This window comes from Thalassophryne amazonica, chromosome 19 (genome assembly GCF_902500255.1).
Source record: "Thalassophryne amazonica chromosome 19, fThaAma1.1, whole genome shotgun sequence".
Classification (NCBI taxonomy): Eukaryota; Metazoa; Chordata; class Actinopteri; order Batrachoidiformes; family Batrachoididae; genus Thalassophryne; species Thalassophryne amazonica.
The window spans coordinates 34634908-34661911 of record NC_047121.1 but is presented as its reverse complement, the minus strand read 5'-3'; the positions used below and the strand labels follow the sequence as shown (position 1 = coordinate 34661911).

The 27004-nt window shown below is 38.5% G+C and overlaps 1 protein-coding gene across 1 annotated transcript; it reads left to right on the top strand.

Moving 5' to 3' along the window:
* On the top strand, window positions 1–26460 carry txlnbb (taxilin beta b). Its single transcript, XM_034159803.1, has 10 exons — window positions 1–85; window positions 8178–8422; window positions 17492–17583; window positions 17688–17858; window positions 22165–22359; window positions 24332–24451; window positions 24549–24623; window positions 24711–24803; window positions 24993–25088; window positions 25663–26460. The coding sequence occupies exons 2-10, from the start codon at window positions 8188–8190 to the stop codon at window positions 26152–26154; spliced, it is 1569 nt and encodes a 522-aa protein (XP_034015694.1). The 5' UTR covers window positions 1–85; window positions 8178–8187; the 3' UTR covers window positions 26155–26460.
* Window positions 26461–27004: the final 544 nt, after the last annotated feature.

Here is a 27004-nt window from a genome sequence, read left to right as displayed (position 1 = left end):
GTGCCCTAATCACAGCTGTTCCGTGGTGGCAGCCTCTCACAGCCCCTCAACACTCCTTCTTTTCCCCCTCTGGCCCTTGGTCCTGGTAAGACCCTGTTTGCTCATTACCCTGCTTCTTTACACACATTTACACTTAAACAGCATGACTTTTAGTGCCGCACACAGTTTCCAGACCTCTTATTGTTCTCAGATGTATAGATTTGTTTGACTCTTGATGGCTCCTTAAAAAAATGAGATGGTGAGTGAAGCCAGAGAGAATCTCGTAACTAGAATTCGTTAAGGAAAAACATCTTATTTAAATAGATGTTTAATGATTTTACACCACGAGTCCTAGATCGTTGCACAGTAAATTTGTTTGGTTTTATTACTTTTTACTAGTCATTTCTCCACATTAAAAGCTTCCATTAAAACTGTGTGAGATAGATTTTTTTTTTACATTATTACCAATAGTTAGAAAATGCAAATTTTGTGCTCACCATTACTGACACTGACATCAATAAGAGAGGGTTAGAAATAAATAAATAAATAACTTGCCCATATTAAGAAGTGCTTAAAATAGCCTGTGGGTCTGGAACAGGTGCCATGTGCTCGGCTTGTGAAAGCACAGGCACTTTGAAAACAGCTACACTCAATTTATGCACATAAACAGCCTCTGTGTCTGTACACAAAATGCACAGAGAGATTCTCTTGTGATACGTTATTTTAAAGCATCACATCATTTTAATCGCTGTGGTGCATTGATGAGCTTTGCCGTTCCTCTGAAGGACTATGTTACATTGTCTTGCAATATTGCATGATGTTTTTGTTGCATTTCAGAATAAATGTCTCTCAAAATGAGAGGAAAATGCAGTAGTTTGTTCAGATCCCCTGTATATATTGCAATAGATTGTGTAAAACATAAGCAATCTGAAGACCTACCTTTCCAACAAAACAATTAATTGTTAAAGATAATAATGATGCACAAACTAAGAAATAATAAAAAAATATTTGGAACTCCAGCAGTTTGTAAGTGGTTTGCTGAAATCAACTATGATGACAACCTATGACCCGATCTCACACCAAGTTTGTGATGGTATCAAAATAGAGTTGATTTTCAAAATTTCTTGATGGTATCACAAAAAGTGGGGTGACATGGGGGGGGGGCACATTGGGGTTAGGGTTAAAATTAGTGAGCAAAGGGTGACTGCATCATGAAAATGTAATATATCTCGTAAAGGTATCACGAAAAAAACTAAATCCATGAGACTGCACTCTAAAAAGTGATCCGCTGTCTCAACGAGAAAAAGTGATGTCACAATTTGCATTGATTTTTTTCTAGTTATTTCAACTTAACTAAAGTTATTACAACTTAACTAGAGAAGTCTTGTGGCATTAACTCAATTGAAAGTTGAAATAACTTTAAAAAATCTATACAAATTGTTGCAGTAGTTTTTCTCATTGAGACAGCAGTTCCTTTTTTAGAGTGTGGGCTGCAATCTACCATCACACTTAAGATCTTTGTTTGAAGCTATTCATGCAAATATTCTTCTAACTGCAAAGCATTAATCAACTACTTTTGCTTTCAAGATCCTTATTTGACTGATGGGGCAAACATGTTTTTACTGAAATGCAAGGTGCTTCCAGACAGAAACTTGATTGATTTCACTTTAAATGTGATACCACCACATTCCTGATGGGTGGAGTGATGGTATGATGCTGAGTTGTCAAATTAGTCCAGTCATACTGAGACTTGACCCACCAATAGCAATATCGGATTCTCCTCTGATATACCATGGGAATAACATAGTAAAAACAGAGAATACAAGGGGTGGAAGGGCCAAAATATGCTAATTTGTGTTAATTAGGTATGAACATCAAAGGAACCAGTCAAAAAAACTGGAAATCTTGTATCTGTCATCAAAAGAAGGACTGAAATGCTCTCCAAATCCTGTAGTGTTAGAAATACAACCCCAATTTCAATGACGTTGGGACGTTGTGTAAAATGTAAATAAAAACAGAATACAATGATTTTCAAACCCTCTTTAATCTATATTTAATTGAATACACCACAAAGACAAGATATTTAATGTTCAAACTGATAAACTTTATTGTTTTTGTGCAAATATTTGCTCATTTTGAAATGGATGCCTGCAACACATTTCAAAAAAGCTGGGACAATGGTATGTTTACCACTGTGTTACATCACCTTTCCTTCTAACAACACTCAATAATTGTTTGGGAACTGAGGACACTAATTATGAGTGTCATGATTGGGTATCAAATGAGCATCCCCAAAAGGCTCAGCCGTTCACAAGCAAAGATGGGACAAGGATCAACACTTTGTGAACAACTGCATGAAAAAATAGTCCAACAGTTTAAGAACAATGTTTCTCAATGTTCAATTGCAAGTTTTTTATCCCCCACTGGCCAAAGGCCTGAAGGGGGACTATGTTGTGGTGATTTCATCTGTCTGTTTGTCTGTCCCAAAAAGAGTACAAGTGTTCTGAAATCAACTCCTCTCACACTTTTAGGAGGAATTTCATGAAACTTGGTAGAAGTCCTTGTTATACAATTCCAATTCCAATGAAGTTGAGATGTTATGTGAGATGAAAATAAAAACAAAATACAATGATTTGCAAATCCTCTTCAATCTATATTCAGTTGAATACACCACAAAGACAAGATATTTAATGCTCAAACTGATAAAGTTTTGTTTTTGTATTTGCTCATTTTGAAATGGATCCCTGCAACACATTTCAAAAAAGTTGGGACGGGGCAACAAAAGACTGGGAAAGTTGATGAATGCTCAAAGAACACCTATTTTGAACACTCCGCAGGTGAACAGGTTAATTGGAAACAGGTGAGTGTCATGATTGGGTATAAAAGGAGCATCACCAAAAGGCTCAGCTGTTCACAAGTAAAGATGGGGCGAGGATCACCACTTTGTGAACAACTGCATGAAAAAAATAGTCCAACAGTTTAATAACAATGTTTCTCAATGTTCAATTGCAAGGAATTTAGGGATTCCATCATCTACAGTCCATAATATAATCAGAAGATTCAGAGAATCTGGAGAACTTTCTACACGTAAGCAGCAAGGACGAAAACCAACATTGAATGCCCGTGACCTTTGATCCCTCAGGTGGCACTGCATTAAAAACCGACATCATTGTGTAAAGGATCTTGCCACGTGGGCTCAGGAACACTTCAGAAAACCATTGTCAGTTAACACAGTTTGTCGTTACATATACAACCCCTGGCAATAATTATGGAATCACCAGCCTCGGAGGATGTTCATTCAGTTGTTTAATTTTGTAGAAAAAAGCAGATCACAGACATGACACAAAACTAAAGTCATTTCAAATGGCAACTTTCTGGCTTTAAGAAACACTATGAGAAATCAAGAAAAAAAATTGTGGCAGTCAGTAACAGTTACTTTTTTAGACCAAGCAGAGGGAAAAAAAATATGAACACACTCAATTCTGAGGAATAAATTATGGAATCACCCTGTAAATTTTCATCCCCAAAACTAACACCTACATCAAATCAGATCTGCTTGTTAGTCTGCATCTAAAAAGGAGTGATCACACCTTGGAGAGCTGTTGTACCAAGTGGACTGACATGAATCATGGCTCCAATACGAGAGATGTCAATTGAAACAAAGGAGAGGATTATCAAACTCTGAAAAGAGGGTAAATCATCACGCAATGTTGCAAAAGATGCTGGTTGATCACAGTCAGCTGTGTCTAAACTCTGGACCAAATACAAACGACATGGGAAGGTTGTTAAAGGCAAACATACTGGTAGACCAAGGAAGACATCAAAGCGTCAAGACAGAAAACTTAAAGCAATATGTCTCAAAAATCGAAAATGCACAACAAAACAAATGAGGAACGAATGGGAGGAAACTGGAGTCAACGTCTGTGACCGAACTGTAAGAAACTGCCTAAAGGAAATGGGATTTACATACAGAAAAGCTAAACGAAAGCCATCATTAACACCTAAACAGAAAAAAACAAGGTTACAATGAGCGAAGGAAAAGCAATCGTGGACTGTGGATGACTCGATGAAAGTCATATTCAGTGATGAATCTCGAATCTGCATTGGGCAAGGTGATGATGCTGGAACTTTTGTTTGGTGCCATTCCAATGAGATTTATAAAGATGACTGCCTGAAGAGAACATGTAAATTTCCACAGTCATTGATGATATGGGGCTGCATGTCAGGTACAGGCACTGGGGAGATGGCTGTCATTACATCATCAATAAATGCACAAGTTTACATTGATATTTTGGACACTTTTCTTATCCCATCAATTGAAAGGATGTTTGGGGATGATGAAATCATTTTTCAAAATGATAATGCATCTTGCCATAGAGCAAAAACTGTGAAAACATTCATTGCAAAAAGACACATAGGGTCAATGTCATGGCCTGCAAATAGTCCAGATCTTAATCCAATTGAAAATCTTTGATGGAAGTTGAAGAAAATGGTCCATGACAAGGCTCCAACCTGCAAAGCTGATCTGGCAACAGCAATCAGAGAAAGTTGGAGCCAGATTGATGAAGAGTACTGTTTGTCACTCATTAAGTCCATGCCTCAGAGACTGCAAGCTGTTATAAAAGCCAGAGGTGGTGCAACAAAATACTAGTGATGTGTTGGAGCGTTCTTTTTTTTTTCATGATTCCATAATTTTTTCCTTAGAATTGAGTGATTCCATATTTTTTTTCCCTCTGCTTGGTCTAAAAAAGTAACCGTTACTGACTGCCACAATTTTTTTTCCTGATTTCTTATAGTGTTTCTTAAAGCCAGAAAGTTGCCATTTGAAATGACTTTAGTTTTGTGTCATGTCTGTGATCTGCTTTTTTTCTACAAAATTAAACAAATGAATGAACATCCTCCGAGGCTGGTGATTCCATAATTTTTGCCAGGGGTTGTAGACTGCACATGCGAAACGAGTACACCTCGCGTGCAGCGTAGCGCAAGCTAATCGAGCGACGCCTTCTATCGATAATGACCAATTGGATAATGCGATACAACGCCTACTTTGGCTGTCAGTATGTTGACAACATGGCAGAAGACAGGTTTGCGTCTGTTAGCGACGCTGACTTAAAATGAATTTTACACAAAAAAGATGCAAAGAACACCCGCAGAAATATATAGTCAGCAGCCAACCTGTTTCGCAAGTACGTCACTGAAAAGGGACATGTGCCCAACTTTGAAACTTATGACAGACAGATGTTTGACGGAGTACTCGGTCGATTTTACGTGGAAGCTAGTCAGGCGAATGGCGAACTTTATAAGAAAACAAGCTTGATGACTCTACATCACGGATTTAACAGGCATCTCCAGTCGATCGATGGGATGTCAGTTGGTGCAGTATGACAGTAATAATAAAGAGTTGAAACTTGAGATTGATTTTTCAGTTTTAGTATGTTTGACAAACTCCCAATTTTCTTGTTTACCATATAATAAAGCAGTTACAGACTTCTGATTTCAGTGTACCCGTGATTATGCGGACCTGGTCAGGATGGGGTTCACCTCGGCCAAGGCTTTGGTGAACCCCATGCTGACCAGGTCCGCATAATCACGGGTACACCTTATCAAAAGTCTATAATTGTATAATGTACACTCAAGGCCTGTGACAAGGGCATTTCAAAGTACTGCATCCGGTTTTACAGTTACAGTGAATCATTTCCAGTAGGCGGTCAGGAGCTGGAGGCAGGTCTGTTCATACTGGAATGAACTTGCCATTCTTTTCCTTCCATCCATATTCAGTGGCATTGAGGCTTTCTCCTTTCCATTCACATATTTGATGGAAGACACGTAGTGAGTGGAACTTTGCTGCACCTGAAGTTGGAGGCAAAACCTGTGCCTGAATCTCTTTTCAACACCTGATAAACTTTTCTTTAAATTGCTGGCATGTAATTTTGTTAAGGCTGGCAATTTTTCCGCCATTGTACACGGACACAATTGCCTTCTCCCCAGCTTCAATAATTCGATCATGTTCAGTATCTGGGCCAGTCAGATAGATTTCTGCATGAATTCAGAATCATTGAGCAGCATAATTAGCTAATTATACAAAAGGGCACCCAATTTCAGTTTCTAGTATTTCTAACAACACTGAGCTGGATTTGGAGAGCATTTCAGTCCTTCTTTTGATGAAAGATACAAGATATCCCAGTTGTTTGACTGGTTCCTTAGATGTTCATATCTAAATAACATGAAATAGCATATTTTGGGCTCTTCCACGCCCCCTACTGTTCTCTATTTTTAATATATTATTTCTGGGGCATACCAGAGGAGAATCCCACATGGAATTTTTTTTTCACAATTAGTGGTAGGTTGGAGCCTTAAATTGAATAACTAGACTGGACTAAATGCTGAATTCCAACCTAAGTATAAAGCAGTGACAAAATCCCAGTCTCATGAATAAAAATAAATATAAAATATACAACCCCTGGCAAAAATTATGGAATCACCGGCCTCGGAGGATGTTCATTCAGTTGTTTAATTTTGTAGAAAAAAAGCAGATCACAGACATGACACAAAACTAAAGTCATTTCAAATGGCAAATTTCTGGCTTTAAGAAACACTATAAGAAATCAAGTAACGGTTACTTTTTTAGACCAAGCAGAGGAAAAAAAAATATGGAATCACTCAATTCTGAGGAAAAAATTATGGAATCACCCTGTAAATTTTCATCCCCAAAACTAACACCTGCATCATATCAGATCTGGTCGTTAGTCTGCATCTAAAAAGGAGTGATCACACCTTGGAGAGCTGTTGCACCAAGTGGACTGACATGAATCATGGCTCCAACACGAGAGACGTCAATTGAAACAAAGGAGAGGATTATCAAACTCTTAAAAGAGGGTAAATCATCACGCAATGTTGCAAAAGATGTTGGTTGTTCACAGTCAGCTGTGTCTAAACTCTGGACCAAATACAAACAACATGGGAAGGTTCTTAAAGGCAAACATACTGGTAGACCAAGGAAGACATCAAAGCGTCAAGACAGAAAAAGCAATATGTCTCAAAAATCGAAAAATGTACAACACAACAAATGAGGAACGAATGGGAGGAAACTGGAGTCAACGTCTGTGACCGAACTGTAAGAAACCCCCTAAAGGAAATGGGATTTACATACAGAAAAGCTAAACGAAAGGCATCATTAACACCTAAACAGAAAAAAACAAGGTTACAATGGGCTAAGGAAAAGCAATTGTGGACTGTGGATGACTGGATGAAAGTCATATTCAGTGATGAATCTCGAATCTGCATTGAGCAAGGTGATGATGCTGGAACTTTTGTTTGGTGCCTTTCCAATGACATTTATAAAGATGACTGCCTGAAGAGAACATGTAAATTTCTACAGTCATTGATGATATGGGGCTGCATGTCAGGTAAAGGCAATGGGGAGATGGCTGTCATTACATCATCAATAAATGCACAAGTTTATGTTGATATTTTGGACAATTGAAAGGATGTTTGGGGATGATGAAATCATTTTTCAAGATGATAATGCATCTTGCCATAGAGCAAAAACTGCAAAAACATTCCTTGCAAAATGACACATAGGGTCAATGTCATAGCACAGGGTCAATGTCAATGAGCAGATCTGATTTGATGCAGGTGTTAATTTGGGGGATGAAAATTTACAGGGTGATTCCATAATTTTTTCCTCTGCTTGGTCTAAAAAAGTAACCGTTACTGACTGCCACAATCTTTTTTTCTTGGTTTCTTATAGTGTTTCTTAAAGCCAGAAAGTTGCCATTTGAAATGACTTTAGTTTTGTGTCATGTCTGTGATCTGCTTTTTTTCTACAAAATTAAACAACTGAATGAACATCCTCTGAGGCCGGTGATTCCATAATTTTTGCCAGGGGTTGTAATAGACATAGGGTTAGTGTACTACATTAATGTTGGGTTAGGGTTAGGGTTTAAGTGAGATGGGACTTTGGAATGAGACTGGGATTTTGTCCATTTTTGTAATAAGGTGTTGGGATTCTGTCCATTGGGATATTGTCTGTTGGGATTTTGTCATGGATTTGTATAAAGCATCAGCATTGCTGGGCAGCAGACACAATACTGCTTCATGTCTGCAAACATCATTCTTCAGGACATCTTCATCTTCATAATGATGCTTTATTCTTTAGACAACAATGTCAAAGCCAAACATGTCTGTCTTGGAATTAGATCAAAAATAATGGAGGCTTGTCAGGAAAGCAGCCGTGCACCCACAAGTCCCCAGGCAGTTCCAGCTGAGGATCAGCACATTGACCTGACAGAAGACCTGGGCCAGCAGCTGGAGGAGATCATTAGCAGCTACCAGGCTGCAGAGATTCCTGCTGAGCCAGAGGACACAGAAGAAGTCACGGTCATCAAAGAGGCAGACACCCGCAAGGACCAGAAACTGGAGAAGAAGATGCTCAAAAACCTAGGTGTCTTTTTATTTCTTTTCATATAAAATGTTTTATCGATTTTAGAGGACATGGGTTTGATTCAGTTCAGTCAGCAAAAGAGCAGTGAAACTGATCGGCGTGGAAATAGAACTGTAATGTGTGTAAGTGCATCCATCTGCACCAGACACGGGGAGTTAGCAGAGGAATAGGATTTATTTTCTTTTTGTAATATCAGATAAATGATGCCATTTTTCACACAGTGTGGGATGTGAAAGCCTGCAGAATGGTCCTCCTCTAGAGATAGATATAAGAGATATAGCGATAGAGACATAGAGATACACTCAACAAAAATATAAATGCAACACTTCTGGTTTTGCTCCCATTTTGTATGAGATGAACTCAAAGATCTAAAACTGTTTCCACATACACAATATCACCATTTCCTTCAAATATTGTTCACAAACCAGTCTAAATCTGTGATAGTGAGCACTTCTCCTTTGCTGAGATAATCCATCCCACCTCACAGGTGTGCCATATCAAGATGCTGATTAGACACCATGATTAGTGCACAGGTGTGCCTTAGACTGCCCACAATAAAAGGCCACTCTGAAAGGTGCAGTTTTGTTTTATTGGGGGGGGGGGGGGGGGGGGGGGATACCAGTCAGTATCTGGTGTGACCACCATTTGCCTCATGCAGTGCAACACATCTCCTTCGCATAGAGTTGATCAGGTTGTCAACTGTGGACTGTGGAATGTTGGTCCACTCCTCTTCAATGGCTGTGCGAAGTTGCTGGATATTGGCAGGAACTGGTACACGCTGTTGTATACGCCGGTCCAGAGCATTCCAAACATGCTCAATGGGTGACATGTCCGGTGAGTATGCCGGCCATGCAAGAACTGGGACATTTTCAGCTTCCAAGAATTGTGTACAGATCCTTGCAACATGGGGCCGTGCATTATCCTGCTGCAACATGAGGTGATGTTCTTGGATGTATGGCACAACAATGGGCCTCAGGATCTCGTCACGGTATCTCTGTGCATTGAAAATGCCATCAATAAAATGCACCTGTGTTCTTCGTCCATAACAGACGCCTGCCCATACCATAACCCCACCGCCACTATGGGCCACTCGATCCACAACATTGACATCAGAAAACCGCTCACCAACACGACGCCACACACGCTGTCTGCCATCTGCCCTGAACAGTGTGAAGCGAGATTCATCTGTGAAGAGAACACCTCTCCAACGTGCCAAACACCAGCGAATGTGAGCATTTGCCCACTCAAGTCGGTTACGAGGACGAACTGGAGTCAGGTCGAGACCCCGATGAGGACCACGAGCATGCAGATGAGCTTCCCTGAGACGGTTTCTGACAGTTTGTGCAGAAATTCTTTGGTTATGCAAACTGATTGTTTCAGCAGCTGTCCGAGTGGATGGTCTCAGACGATCTTGGAGGTGAACATGCTGGATGTGGAGGTCCTGGGCTGGTGTGGTTACATGTGGTCTGCGATTGTGAGGCTGGTTGGATGTACTGCCAAATTCTCTGAAACGCCTTTGGAGACGGCTTATGGTAGAGAAATGAACATTCAATACAGGAGCAACAGCTCTAGTTGACATTCCTGCTGTCAGCATGCCAATTGCACGCTCCCTCAAATCTTGCAACATCTGTGGCATTGTGCTGTGTGATAAAACTGCACCTTTCAGAGTGGCCTTTTACTGTGGACAGTCTAAGGCACACCTGTGCACTAATCATGGTGTCTAATCAGCATCTTGATATGGCACACCTGTGAGGTGGGATGGATTATCTCAGCAAAGAAGTGCTCACTATCACAGATTTAGACTGGTTTGTGAACAATATTTGAGGGAAATGGTGAAATTGTGTATGTGGAAAAAGGTTTAGATCTTTGAGTTCATCTCATACAAAATGGGAGCAAAACAAAAAGTGTTGCGTTTATATTTTTGTTGAGTGTAGATAAAGATAAAGTAATAGAGATATAGATAAAGATAGAGATATTGAGATAGCTATAGGTAGAGAGAGATATTTAGAGATTAGCTATAATAGATATAGAGATAGATAGAGGAAAAGTAATAGAGATATAGAGAAAGATAGAGATATAGAGATAGCTATAGGTAGAGCTATAAAGATAGATATAGAGACATAGATATAGAGATAGATACAGATAGAGACAGATATAGGTAGAGATAAAGAGATAGATACAGAGATATAGAGATGGATATAAATATAGTTATAGAGATAGATATAGAGATATAGAGATAGATAGAGATAGGGAGAGATAGATATCGAGACAGATAGAGATACAGAGATGTAGAGATAGATAGAGATATTAAGATAGAGATATGGAAATAAACAGCAATATATATGAAGGGACAGAGATAGACATAGATAGAGATATAGAGATAGATAGAGAGATACACATAGATAGAGCTATAATTAGAGATAGAGATATCGAGATAGATGGAGAAATAGAGATAGATTGAAGTAGAGATCAATAGATATTGATATAGAGATAGATATAGAGATATACATCTAGACACAGACAGAGATATAGTGAAAGATATAGAGATAGATATTGATATAGAGATATAGAGATAGAGATGAAGAGATAGATAAAGAGATAGTAATATATACTGATATAGAGATACACAGAGCTATAGAGATATATGTAGAGACATAGATACAGACATAGAGATACATATAAATAGAGATATATAGGGAGACAGAGATATAGAGATGAGATGGATAGAGGTAAAGATATAGAGACAGATATAGAAATAGCAACAGATATAAAGATAAATAGTGAAATAGAGATAGATAGATAGACATGGATAAAGAGTTATTGAGATAATATATAGATATAGAGAGGGATATATATAGAGAGATAGAGCTATATATAGAGATCGAGACAGATATAGAGATAGATAGAGATATATAGCTAGAAATGTAGAGACAGACAGAGATGGTGACACAGAGATAGAGCCACAGAGATTGATAGGGATATAGAGATAGATAGATAGATAGATAGATAGATAGATAGATAGATAGATAGATAGATAGATAGATAGATAGATAGATAGATAGATAGATAGATAGATAGACAGACAGACAGACATTGTGATACAGATAGCGACATAGAGCTAGAGATGGAAATGGAAACAGAGATATAGAGATAGACATAGAGAGGGCAACAGATATAGAGATGGATCGATATATGAGATAATAGAAATATAGAGATAGAAATAGAGATGGAGATTAGACAGAGATATAGAGATAGATAAGGAGATAGACAGTGATATAGAGATATATAGAGAGGGATAGAGATATAGAGATAGATAGATATAGAAATGTACAGATAGAGGAACATAGGTGATGGTCTAGTGGTTAAGGTGTTGGGCTTGAGACCAGAAGATCATGGGTTCAAATCCACGCCTTAGTGGAAAATCACTAAGGGCCCTTGGGCAAGGCCTTTAATCCCCTATTGCTCCCAGTGTGTAGTGAGCGCCTTGTATGGCAGCACCCTGACATCGGGGTGAATGTGAGGCATAATTGTAAAGCGCTTTGAGCGTCTGATGCAGATGGAAAAGCGCTATATAAATGCAGTCCATTTACCATTTACCATAGAGATAGATATAAATAAGGATAAAGAGATATACAGGAAATATAGAGATGAGATGGATAGAGATATAGAGATGGATATAGAAATAGCAACAGATACAGAGATAAATAGTGATATAGACATATAGAGATAGATAGAGATAGATAAAGAGATATTGAGATAGATATATAGACAGAAATATAGAGATAGATAAAGAGGCAGATACATAGAGATAGATAGAAATATATAGAGAGATAGAGACAGATATAGAGATATATAGATAGAGACAGAGATACATATAAATAGAGACATATAGAGACAGAGATATAGAGATGGAGATGGATAGAGGTAAAGATATAGACACAGATATGGGTTATTCTTTAACTACGGGCCCTATTGGCCTTGTAAATGTAATTCCCACCACACCATTGCCTTATAGAGATAGATAGAGAAATAGAGATGGATATAGAAGTATAGGCAGAGATAGATAGATAGATAGATAGATAGATAGATAGATAGATAGATAGATAGATAGATAGATAGATAGATAGATAGATAGATAGATAGATAGATAGATAGAGATAGACATAGAGAGGGCAACAGATATAGAGATAGATTGATATATAAGAGATAATAGAGATAAAGAGATAGAAATAGAGATGAAGATTAGACAGATAGAGATATAGAGATAGATAAGGAGATAGACAGTGATATAGAGATATAGAGAGATGGATAGAGAGATAGAGATAGATAGATATGGAGAGAGAGATATATAGATAGAGGAACAGAGATAGGTATAGATAGAGATATGGAGATAGATAGATACGGGCAGAGGTACAGAGATAGATAGATAGACATAGAGATAGATATAAATAAGGATATAGAGATAGACAGGAAATATAGAGATGAGATGGATAGAGATATAGAGATGGATATAGAAATAGCAACAGATACAGAGATAAATAGTGATAGAGAGATATAGAGATAGATAAAGAGATATTGAGATAGATATATAGATAGAAATATAGAGACAGATAAAGAGACAGATATATATATATATATATATATATGTATATATATAATTACAGAGATAGATAAAGAGACAGATACATAGAGATAGATAGATAGATATATAGATAGAAATACAGAGATAGATAAAGAGACAGATACATAGAGATACTTAGAGATAAATAGAGATATATATAGAGAGACAGAGACAGATAGAGAGATATATAGATAGAGATGTAGAGATAGACAGAGATAGAGACATAGAGATAGATAAAGATAGAGGTACAGAGATGGATAGCGATATAAGTTAGATAGAGAGACAAAAATACATAGAGAGATACATATCGAGATGGATATAGAGATATAGAGGTATAGGTAGAGATAGATCTATTGACAATAGAGATAGTTATAGAGATATGAAGAGAAAGAAATAGAGATATAGAGATAGATAGAGATATAGAGATGGATAAAGAGATATAGAAGTATAGGTGGAGCTAGAGAGATAGATATAGAGATAGTGATTGACAGATATAGAGATAGATATATAAACAGAGATAGATAAATAGACAGTGAGATAGAGATAGCAACATAGAGATGGAGATGGATAGAGATATAGAAAAGGAGATATAGAGATAGACATAGAGAGGGCAACAGATATAGAGATAGATCAGTATATAAGAGATAATAGAGATATAGAGATAGAAATAGAGATGAGATGATAGATAGATAGATAGATAGATAGATAGATAGATAGATAGATAGATAGATAGATAGATAGATAGATAGATAGATAGATAGATAGATAGATAGATAGATAGAGATGGATATAGAGATATAGAAGTATAGGTGGAGCTAGAGAGATAGATATAGAGATAGTGATTGACAGATAAAGAGATAGATATATAAACACAGAGATAGATAAATAAATAGACACTGAGATAGAGATAGCAACATAGAGATGGAGATGGATAGAGATATAGAAAAGGAGATATAGAGATAGACATAGAGAGGGCAACAGATATAGAGATAGATCAGTATATAAGAGATAATAGAGATATAGAGATAGAAATAGAGATAGATAGATAGATAGATAGGAAATATAGAGATGAAATGGATAGAGATACAGAGATAGATATAGAAATAGCAACAGATACAGAGATAAATAGCAATATAGAGATGGATAGACACAGATAAAGAGATATTGAGATAGATATATAGATAGATATATAGAGAGTTAGAAAGAGACATAGAGAGAGATAGAGACAGATATAGAGATATATAGATAGAGATACAGAGATAGACAGAGATAGAGACATATAGATATATAAAGATAGAGCTACAGAGATGTATAGCGATATATAGATAGAGACAAAAATAGATAGAGAGATAGATATAGAGATATAGTGGCAAAAGAGAAAGTTATAGAGATAGATATAAAAAGAAAGAAATAGAGATATAGAGATAGATAGAGATATAGAGAGAAATAGTGATGATATAGAGATAGATGGAGATATAGAGAGATAACTATAGTGATAATAGAGTAGATAAAGAGATATAGACACTGATGGATAGCTGTTGTGATAAATATAGAGATAGAGATATAGGGATAGATATAGTTAGATATATAGATATAGAGGTAGATATAGAGATACAGATGGATAGAGATAGAAATAGAGATATAGAGATAGATATAGGAATAATAGAGATATAGAGATAGTTAGGTATAGAGAAGGGTTTCAGAGATAGATAGAGATATAGAGATAGAGATAACAGAGAAACAGATCAAGAGGCAGATAAAGAGGTAGAGGTACAGATATATTGAGATAGATATAGAAATAGATAGAGATATAGAGGTAGGTAGAAATAGATATAGAGATAGATATAGAGATAGTGGAGATAGTTATAGAGATATAGAGATAGTTAGAGATATAAAGATGACTAGATATAGAGATAATAGAGATATATATATATAGAGAGAGAGATAGAGAGATGCATAGAGATAGAGATATTCAGATAGATAGACATAACTAGAGATAGCCATAGATGTAGACATACAGAGATAGATATAGAGGTTCAGAAGTAGATGTAGAGGCATAGCCGGCACAACATAAAAGTTTTAGTGCAGACTGTTGCCTGCAAACTTGAAGTATTCTCAACTATTTTTTTTTACAGTGAAGTAGTAAAAAAAAATTTCAACTGCTGTGACTGGATAGCATGTATCCTTAGTGCTTGGCATCACAGTTTATTGCAACTTGCACCTTTCCCAGAAGCTACTGTCATCTGAGCACTGATATTGATATTGCATGTGCTTATAGACAAAAACAAATAAGAGACAAAATTCAATTTATTATTCAACTAAACTGCAAATATATGAATTTTTTAACATTTATGAAGCACTTCTCTAAATAAATAACAGTAAATTCTGAAATAGAACTATTTGTTAAGTGTTGCATGTGCTACACAAGGCCATAGGGTCACTGACCCTAAAGAGATTCCCTCCTTGGCAGAGTGATCTATTCAACAATTCAGTGTTACAACCAAAACTATGATACATACACTTTTCTTTCATTTATATTTGACATCCTTGACCATGAAAACATACCACTAGAACTTGGAATCACTTTTATGTCTTTATTAGTTCAAAAGTTATTGTATAAAAACGATTTTTCGGTAATGGTGGTTTTCTTCTGGAGCTAGCTCCATAACATTTGAAGCTACATCAAATCTGATGACACCTTACTGAATCAGTACAGATTCAGCTACAATTTGGTGTTAGTTCATTTGTCACCTCACACTGACACATTTTCTATTTTCCCTATAGTTTTGCATATTCTGGATCACCAGATCTGGAATCCGGATCCGATCATCACCAAACTTTGTTGTTTGATAGAACATTTGACTATGTTACACCCTAATTTTTTTCAAGCCTTTGTGCCTTGTTTTTGTGGAGTTAGAAACTAGAATGTCAAAATTCCCCCTATCCCACAATGGTGAAGAATCCTTTAAAAAAATTCCTGGATCTGGATCGTGAGCCGGATCACCACTAAAATGTAATCACTTGTTCCTCTTGTCATTTCCAACCAATCCACAAAATTTCATCAAAATCCATTCAAAGCTTTTTGAGTTATCCTGCTGACAACCAGACAGACAAACAAACAAACTCGACCAAAAACATAACCTCCTTGGCGGAGGTAATAAAGAGATCTAGAGATATACAGATAGAGATGGAGCCGGATAGAGATATAATGTAGCGATATAAAGATAGATATACATAGATATATAGAGATAAAGATGTAGAGATAGATAGAGTAGAGACAGAGATAGACAGAGGTAGGTAGAGATAGCGATAAAGAGATAGATATAGAGATATAGAGAAAGATATAGCGATAGCTAGAGATAGAGAGAAAGATAAATATAGATTTGATAAATATAGAGATAGCTATAGAGGTAGATCTATAGACATGGATATATACATATAGGGTAGATATAAAGATAGCAATAGATGTAGAGATATAGAGACAGATATACAGATACAGAGATAGATATACAATGATAGAAATATAGAGATACACATTGATAGAGATATAGAGATAGATAGAGATATAGAGACAGAAATGGATAGTGATAGAGATATAGAGGTAGCGATACAGAAGTAGATAGAGATAGCAATAGATATAGATAGAAATACATTTAGAGATAATAGAGATATGGAGATAGTTAGATATAGAGATAACAAAAATATAGAGATAGATAGATATAGCGATATAGAGCTAGATATTTAGATAGATTTCAAGATATGGAGATAGAGATAGATATATGTAGAAGTAGATATAGAAATTGATATAGAGGGAGATGGAGATAGCGATATAGAGATAAATTGAGACAGGTATAGAGATAGATAAAGATATAGATAGATATATGGATAGAGATAGATAAAGAGAGAGATATATTAACAGAGATATAGAGATAGATAGAGATAGAGCCGGATAGATACATAGAGATAGAGATATAGAGATAGATATACATAGATATATAGAGATAGAGATGTAGAGATAGATATAGAGATAGATAGAGATATGGAGATGGATAGCGATATAGAGATAGACAGAGATCGCTTAAGAGGGATGAAAATGAAATTCGGAGATTCCCTCTTGAGATGTGTGGCAATGTCATCACAAACTTCAATATTCGTGTTGCATCTGTAATCCAGAGAAGAGGAACATGCATTGAACATGTCATCAATTATTGAACTGTGCGTAAACAAGAGACAAAGTGGGAAACCTTTGGTATCAAATGTTAATTTGATGCTTCTGTTACAAGTCTGTAAATAAAATTTTCGAATAAGTTCTCATTTCAAAAACTTGTGTATGAACAAAAAGTTGTAACATTTTATTGGCCCACCCTTTATATACCAAAGTTAATGCTCTACCATATTTGAATGAATTGTCATGTTTAATTTGTGTGAAATCTTCTTTGGCTGTTCAGGGAAGGAGGCCATGCTGCTGATGCAAAGTCTGAACAAGCTTGATTCTCCAGAACAGAAGCTGGAAGCCATCATCAAGAAGCACGCTGAGTTGGTGAGTGGATGACAGATGTACATGAAGAAAAGCAATGTTTTAAGGGAAGACATGTTTTCCCTCGTGGGCAATTGGTACATGGGTGTCTGCCTCGGATTTTACAGCTGGAGGATCATCGGAGTGATCAGAAACAGCTGAAGGTTTTACAGAAGAAACTGCTCCAAGTTATGAAGGAGAAGGATCAGCTGCAGAGCGAGCACAGCCGGGCCGTGTTGGCTCGTAGTAAACTGGAGGGGCTCTGCCGAGAGCTGCAGAGGCACAACAAAACCTTAAAGGTATGTCAAACATTGGAAACTTGCAACACCTATTCTAATGGAGGGCCTGATGTACGGTGGAAGAGAGAGGGCAAAACACTCTCCAACCCTTCCCCCAAAACCCTTGCAAAAGTTACAAATAAAAACACTTGCATCAAACAAAATGTCTTACAAATTGAGAAAATGCTGACAAACATACAGAAAAATAACAGACAAATAGTGTAACACATATGTTGTCAGGTTCCCTATCTTCCACTTGCAATTTTCATTGGATGTTTTTCTGCCCGACATGCGTGTCTTGTGGATGGCACGCCACAGCACAGACACTGCGTCATGTGGAACAGAGCTCACCTGGGTGATGTGACGGTCAGATTGCCTGCGGCGTGTTCTGATCTGACGGGCTGTTTCAACCTGGGGGACTGTCAGTGTCCGCTCCGTGCACGCGCTCACTTGCTGCAGCTTGTCACCACCACGGCACTATATGTTTTTATTTATGTCCATGTAAATACAGCAATCAGACACGCCTGCCTCACAGTGGACAGTTGTTAGTTCATAACTGTCCAAACACAGTAGGTGTTGTGTAGCTGGAATGTCCAGAATGACAGATCACCACAGCTGCTTCTGTCAGAAGCCACGCCTCCTGTGAGTGGAGCGCACACACCCACGTGTCAGTGTGTGTGTTTGCAAAGTCACACTCGTGTGGAACTTAGACAAATTTCACAGCAGTACGACAGTGATTGTCTGCAGTCTCTTGACGTGCCAAGAGTGCAACTGGCCACACATTTTCTAAAGCGCCATGCGAGCGGTGTTAGGTGTTCGTGCGTATCACCTGGAATTTGGCGGCACCTGCAGCAAGAGGGTGCGATGGGTTTGCACAGCACACACTCTGTCTTTCAGGGGCTTGTGCGTGCATATTGTTGTAGCAACAGGTGTACGAGGCATTGGAGACAGGGACGACATTACACAGTTTGCACATGATTCCTGCGTCATGTGCACTAAGTGTGCACTTCATCCAAACTTTGCACTATGTGTGAAGGGGCCCTAAAAATGGACTTTGTCACCATCTCAGCTTCTACATAACATAGACCTTTGATTTAAACAGCTTCATTTTTGAGGTCAAGGAAAGCAGTGGTACCAAGGTGGAGAAGCTTAACATATCCATATTTTGCCATTTTGGATTTTACAAAGTCTTCTAAATGAATAGAATAGAATAGAGCCTTTATGAGCTATGACTTTAATGGATAAACCTACACAGAAACCTACCCAGGTGACCTCACCCTGGCAGAGCAGTGGAACCTCCAGGCCCTGATCATGGTGCTGGAGAGCTCAACCAGCCAGAAAACAAACCTTCATTAAACGGAGTAGAATGCAACTAGCCTGCATGCCCAACGTGTCTATCTGCCATTCCAGCCGGTGTTCCACACCTCTCTATACATGCTCACACTGTAGTGGTGTAGAGCTAGGGTCTGGAGAGGTTCGCCAAACTTGGTTCCAACATAGAAGTAGCTATAACGGGGTGGCCGAAAGGAGGTCCACAGTGACACCCGCAAGGCCAATTCTGAAGTGACACAAGAGGACCTGGTCCTGAGGGTGGGCATTGGTGATTTGTCTGTTCCACCTGTAAGGACATTTCGCCAAAGTTTTTCCCCTAATGCTGCATTTACACATAGGCACGATGCGTTATGAATGACACTTTTTCTGTCATTTGTGACACATTCCTGACATTCTTAACGTGACCTAAAGCATCTGAATAGGTTTCTTAATGCTGCGTTTATAATTAACGACGACAAGTCACAAATGTCACTAAGTATACAGTCTTGGCTGCTGATCACGAATGTGCTGATTTGAGGCAGAGGCGTCAGGTCTCCTCAGGAACTGCTGCAACCTGTTACCATGCGTTATAATTAATGGCATGTGTTGCTGGAGAATTATCAGGAAACATTACGCACAGTCAAGAATAATGTTCCGTTGCGTTCATCGTTACATTCTGTCATGCTGTGAATGAGGAAAATTGTCTCACACACACACACACACACACACACACACACACACACACACACACACACACACACACACACACACACACACACACACACACACACACACACACACACACCCATATTCATCCATCAGCTGCTGAACAATTCAGATCGCTCCAGTTTGCTCCTCAAAATCTAGATTAATCCACAGCAGAAGAACTTTGTGATTCCATGCTTAGTTGGGCTCTGTGCCATCGAGTGGCGCAGAGAGGAGGAGAAGATGGACAGAGCCAGATGTGTGCCTCGTGTCTCACTCATTTTCCCAAACATCAGGCACAGCAGCAGCAGCAGGTTGAACACCTGCAGGAGAGCACTGATGAGCATTGGAACGAGACTTGTAGCCAACTTGGCATCACTGTCCTTCTTCAGCATACTGCAGCAATGAAACTGAATGCGGTGCAGCAGGGTTTAATTGTGCGCACATCAGAGAAGAACACTGTCACGCTCTATTAAGGATCACCACTCATCAAGAGCTCAGTTGCGATGTCCACGATATGAGGTGAAATGAGGGTAGTGCGTGACATTCGTGGAAGATTTTTTGACAGCCAAAAACATGCTCCATGAAAATCACAAATATCACGCACCAACATGCACTATTAAGAATCCTATTAAGATGCATTAAGTCACGTTAATAATGTTGGGAATGTGCCAAGAATGACGCAATTATGACATTCGTAATGCGTCCTGCCTATATGTAAACACAGCATAACAGTGTGTCTGAGCCAGAGGAGAGCCACGTGCAGCCAGGCATCTGGCTCTCTCTGTCTCCTCCTCCTCTTTTCTGCACAACTCCATGGCACCAAGCCCAACTAAGCTTGCAACCACAAAGCTCTTCTTCTGCTGTGGATTCATCTGGGTGTTGAGGAGCAATCTGGAGCGATCTGAACTGTTCAGTAGCTGACTTTAGGATGAATATGGGGGGTGTATGGAGACAATTTGCCTGATTCACAAAATGACGGAACATAACGATGCGCTGTTGCGTGTAATAGAGCACAACTTTATTCCTTTATTCTTGGCCGTATGTAATGTTTTGTGATGATTCTCGCCAGCGATATGTGCCTTAATCGTAACACGTGGTAACAGGTTGCAACAGTTCTTGAGGAAACATGACGTCTCTGCCCCGAATCTTCACAATGGTGATCAGCGGCCAAGAATGTGTACTTCGTGGCATTCGTGACTTGTCTTCGTTATGTGTAAATGCAGAATAAACTGCACAACATGTAGAAAGAAATATGTCAATATGATATGAGCGTAAGTGATGAGTGTGGAAAATTTTTTATTTTACGCAAAAAAGGTGATGTTGAGACTGAAGGTTTGAAGGTTAAATGAGGGACTCTCCTCACTGTCAAATCTGATCTTATTACATCCACCAAGAATGCAGGAAGATAATCTGCGTTTATTAATTTGTCTGTCTGACTGTTAGCAGGATTATGTCCAAACTACTACACAGATTTTGATGAAATTTTCACCACAGATAGATATTAGGCCAAGGAAGACTCCATTAAATTTTAGAGGTGATCTGGATCCACATTCTGGATCAGGATTTCAATCTGTACACTTCACTTTGCTGGATGTTGAGGATTACGTCAAAACTACTTAACGGATTTTCACCAAATTTTCACCACACATTGATGTTTGGCCTTGAAAGACTCCATACAGTTTTAGAGATGATCTAGATCTGGATCCGGATTCTAGATCGGGATTTCAATTTGTAGACTTTTAGGGATTACATCAAAACTACATCATGAATACAACATCACGATGTTAAACCAAGATCAGGAAGACAATATTTTGTTTCACCTTGTGAATTAAATATCAGATTGCAACATCTCGATCAGTCGGACCATTCTGGATCAATATGCAATTATTGCATTGTGTTGTGGAATCCAGATCCACGTAAAGTCCGAGTCACGATGGGAATCACGTATCTGTTATTTTGAGTCCTCATCAACCCTTGGTGGATGATTAGAATTACTAATAAGATTAAGTTGAACTCATAATCATACAAGCACACAGCAGCACCAACCAAACAAGTTCTCAACTTCATGGCTTTGTTTGTCCTGTACAATGCACAATAATAATGATAATAATGATAATAATAATAATAAGTCCACAGGGCTGAAAACTAGGATGGATACAGCACAATTTTAAAATTAAACAAATTTTGTCCAACCAAAGTAACAGGTTTTAGTTAGTGGGAAAGATATGGCTGGGGTTTCTGTGTAATATTTGCAAATATGTATTGTGTAAGGATGATTTGGCTGAAATCATGTGTCTTGGACATGCAGGAGGAGACCCTGCAGAGGTGTAGAGAGGATGACCTGAAGAGGAAGGAGATAACCAATCATTTCCAGGGCACGCTCAGTGAGATTCAGGCCCAAATTGAGGAACACAGCAACCGCAACACCAAGCTGTGCCAGGAGAACAGCGCACTGGCCGAGAAGCTGAAGAACCTCATTTCACAATACGACCAGAGAGAGGCGGTATGGACCTCGTCTTATACTGTTCTTCAATGAAATGTGTGACCCTAAGTTACATCTGATCCACACACAAGATCACATCTGGTTTTATACAAAGAAATGTTCACCTAGGACAACTAACAGGGGTGAAAGTTCTGTCATTACCCCTGTCTGTCTGTCTGTCTGTGTACATGGTAACTTTAAAGAAAAGGGTACAGATTTTGCCTAAATATTATGAAGAGATCGTGCTATCAAGGATGATGTTATTACAAAAAGATGATCCAAATATGATCATCATTTTACGTCCTCCAAGGACGTAATAAAATCATCAGTTTGTGTTGTCATTTCGGCTGCTCCCGTTTTTGGGTCGGGGTCGCCACAGCAGATACAGCCAGATCCGCATTGGTATTTGGCACACGTTTTACGCTGGATGCCCTTCCTGACGCAACACGCACAGTCACTGGTGTTCCAAAGAGGTCTTCCATCCAAGTACTAACCAGCTTCTGACGGGATCAGGCTGACACAGAGCAGACTGGTGTCCAGGCCGAATGGTCCACCCCTAAAAATCAGTCCGCCTTTTGCATCTGCGCGTGCGTCATTTCGGAGCTCTGCCGCTTGTCTAAGACAGAGTCTCTTCACCCAAAGCGATCAAATGGATTAATGGGATTATTAACCATCATGACAAGGTAAAACCTCTTAAATCATTCTAAAGTCAGTTTTAAAAAGAAACAAGGCGATAATCAGTGACGCTTTGAAATGATGGAGGCGCAGTGAACACAACAGCTAGCAGCTTGGTTAGCCGCGGTGCTGATTGCTTCAGCCACCTTTTATGATGAAATAATGCTGAATTTATGTGGAAATGATTGTTGTACAAAAGCTTCAGATATCTGTCGCTGAGATAGATGAAGACTGGAGTGCAGTTTTAAGCAGAAACGAGGTGATAATCCATGAACTGCGGCTAATGATGCATGCGCAGATGCAAAACGCGGACTGATTTTTAGTGGGGACTGTTCGGTCGGCGACACCAGCTTAACTCACTCGATGCCATTGACTCTAAAACGCGTCTTTTCCGATAGTAACGCCCCGCGCCAAAGAAGCGTCATCGAGCCAGTTTCTTTTCTTCTCTGTTCTTTTCTTGTGGTACGAGTATGTTTGTTGTTGACATGGACATAGAACCCAATTTTCTATGGGTCTTGAAAAAACACTGAAATGCTGAAAAAATCCTGGCACTGGGATGTTCTGAACTTTGAAAATGGCTGGCACTAATGAGTTAATAAAACCATCAGTGTTTATTTATTTATTTGTCTGGCTGGCTGGCTGTTAGCAGGATTACATCAAAACTACTACACAGATTTTGATGAAAATTTCACCACAGATAGACATTAGAGCATAGAAGAATCCATTCAATTTTAGAGGTGATCTGGATCCAGATTCTCAATCAAGATTTCTCTTTATATAGGCTTAGATTAGGGCATGGAAGACTCCGCAAAATTTTGGAGGTGATCCGGATTTTGGATCAAGATTTCACTTTATATAAGCTTTGAAGGATTACTTCAAAACTACTTACATCAAAACTACTTCACGGATTCTCACCAAATTGGCACCACAGATAAGATATTAAATTAGTGTGATTAATTTAATTTATATGTAAATTAATTAAAGTAATTAATTAATTAATTGCTTTGAATGAAATTAATTAATTAAGTAAGTAATTAACTGATTAAGATTAAATTAAATTAGGGCATGAAAGACTTCTCTGAATTCTGGAGGTGATTCAGATTAGTGGATGTCAGAAATCTCGGATTGCTCTTGTTTTTTGTTTTTATATAAAATCTGCTTTTAGTATTGCAAGAACTGGCTTTATGACATCACCATATTGCTTATTCTGCACAAAGACCTACAAACCCAACCCTGCGTCTTCAAGTCAAATCTCAGAGTAAGAAACAAAACAACATTTTGTGGAAGTACCTCATTAATTCACATGAATATCTTGCAGAACTTGGAAAAAGTCTTCAAGCACAGAGATCTGAAAGAAAAGCTGCTGGAAACCAAACTCACACATGCAAACATGATACTGAAGGACGCGGAGGATAAGCACAAGCTCGAAAAAGAGCATGTAAGCGTTCGTTAAGTGCTACGAGCATTTTAATAACCGATTTGCAATTCTAATCCCATAAATGCTTGTTTTCATGGAACATTTCAATATTCCACAGCTGCTAAAACAGGCTGCAGAGTACAAATTACAAGTGAAGGTCATGAAGGAGCAAGAAATCGATATGCAGGTCCAGGTACAGTCCCGAGGCATCATGAACAAATTTGTCTTGTTTTTCTACCTCCCTAGAGGTACATAGAATGTTTTTCTCTTTCTCCTTCAGCTCGATATGTACTCCAAGAAGTTTGATGAATTCCAGGGCACAGTATCAAAGAGTAACAGTGTCTACAGCAGCTTCAAACAGGACATAGACAAGGTAAGAATGAGCTGACAGATTTCATTGATATTTGTGAAAATATTTATCTGCTGAGGCAAAAAAGTCCCATGAGATTTACAGTAACATTACAAAAAGAGAGAAAATAATGATATAAAAACTGACACCCTGTGTAATTCTATACTTTATTGTGACAGCTATTATTATTTCATTTTATGTGGTGTGTTGTAGATGGCCAAGAAAATGAAGAAGCTGGAGAAGGAGTGCCAGTCTTGGAAAGGTCGATTTGACAGCTGCAACAAGAATCTCATTGACATGGTGGCAGATGTGAGGAATATTTCTCTTTTTTTGCACATTTCTTTGTTACGTCCACCAAAGACGTAATAAAATCATCGGCGTTTATTTATTTGTCTGTCTGTCTGCTAGCAGGATTTCGTCAAAACTTCTACATGGATTTTGACGAAATTTTCACCACAGATAGATATCAGGCCATGGAAGAACCCATTCAATTTTGGAGGTGATCTGGATCCGGATCTGGATTCTGAATCAATTTTCACTTTATATAGGCTTTGAAGGATTACGGATTCTCACCAGATTTTGCACCACAGATAGATATTAGGGCATGGAAGACTCCCCTGAATTTTGGAGGTGATCTGGACTGGCGGATGTCAGAAATCTCTGATAGCTCTTGTTTGTCAGTGTTGTTTTATACGTTTGAAAAGTTTAGATGCAAAAGTCCAAACCCAGAAATTTTTAGTTGAGGCCGACACGCTTGGTTGCTTGCGTCACTATGAGTGTGCAAAATATTGAAGGACTTGAATGCACTATTTTCATTTTATTCATGTAAATATCTGCATTTTCTAATGTTGCATCTAAATGCTTTATTTGGATCCTCTTGCAGAAAGCGCTGAAGGAAAAAGAGTTTGAGCTCATCATCATCAAGAACCAGAAGCTGGAAAATCTTTGCAGAGCTTTGCAAGAGGAGAGGAAGAGTCTTCATGAGAAGGTGCAGGCAGCTGGTCATCCTGCAGACACTCACAAACCTGATCCAATAGAGACTCAGGGCCCCGAGGTGCTCGAGGTCAACAAAGACAGCTGCCCCATTTCGGGTACTTCAGCCACTCCCGCTACCTCGCTGCTAAGCAAAGAACTGGAAAAGCTGAAAGCGGAGCAAGCTCGTCTGCAGGAGGTCGCCAGTTCTTTCACAATCTCTCACATTGTACCACCAGACACGATCATTAACCAATCACATGGACACGGTGAGGGCAGCCAGGAGACGGAAGAGCATCATACAGAGGAGCACTATGGCAAACCAGACCACGAAGGCGAACAGGACCAATACCAGGATCAGGATCAGGCTCAGAGAGATTTGGAAATGGAGTCAGTCGATTAATGTGGAAACCACAGTGAAAATAAATGTGCTTCACATGAGACTCCGCAATAAAAAGAAGAAGAAAAAAGGCTTTGCTGTCTCTCTTTGTTCCTGATATTTCAGGTTAAAAATATATACAAGATACAAAGGTTTTTTTTTTTAGCTTCTGTAACAGCATGACAGTGACTACTGAGCATTTTTCCTGCTAAAGATTTGCCACTAACACTCAAATTTTAAAAGGGAATTTGAAATGTTTTGGATGGAACACACAATAATTTAATTTCTTTACTTAGCCTTAATAGTTATTATATAGATTATGTCAATTTTATGAATGAACCTGTTTCCACAGGAGGAAAACTTTTATTTAGAGGCAATTTTATTCAGATTCCGACTCTTAGCTGATATTGATTGGATTTCACCAAGATCAGGTGCCGTCTGGACCATCTGCTTTTGCTGAACAGGATGTGTAAGTTATTTCCCACTGGCACTTTATTTATTTATTCATCCACTCATTTTCTATGCCTGCTTACTTCAATCAAGGGCCCCGGTGGGGGTGGGGGGTGGATGCGTTGGAGTCTATCCCTGGATTCACAGGGCATGAGGTGGGATACGCCCGGAACAAGATGACACTCCATCATGGGGCCTTATTTGCTTATTTATTTAATTGTCATTGTTGATGTGAACTGACAGTCAGCTGTTGTCATTGTCGTGCAGCTTAGCTAAAATTTACCATGACAATTGCTCATTTTATGACTAAAGCATGAAATTTGGCACACATATTCTAAATTAATGAGTACTTATTTTCAGATGTGGAGGCATCCTGGAGCTGACCTCTAATGACATACAGGGGTCAATACAGAATTACACAGGA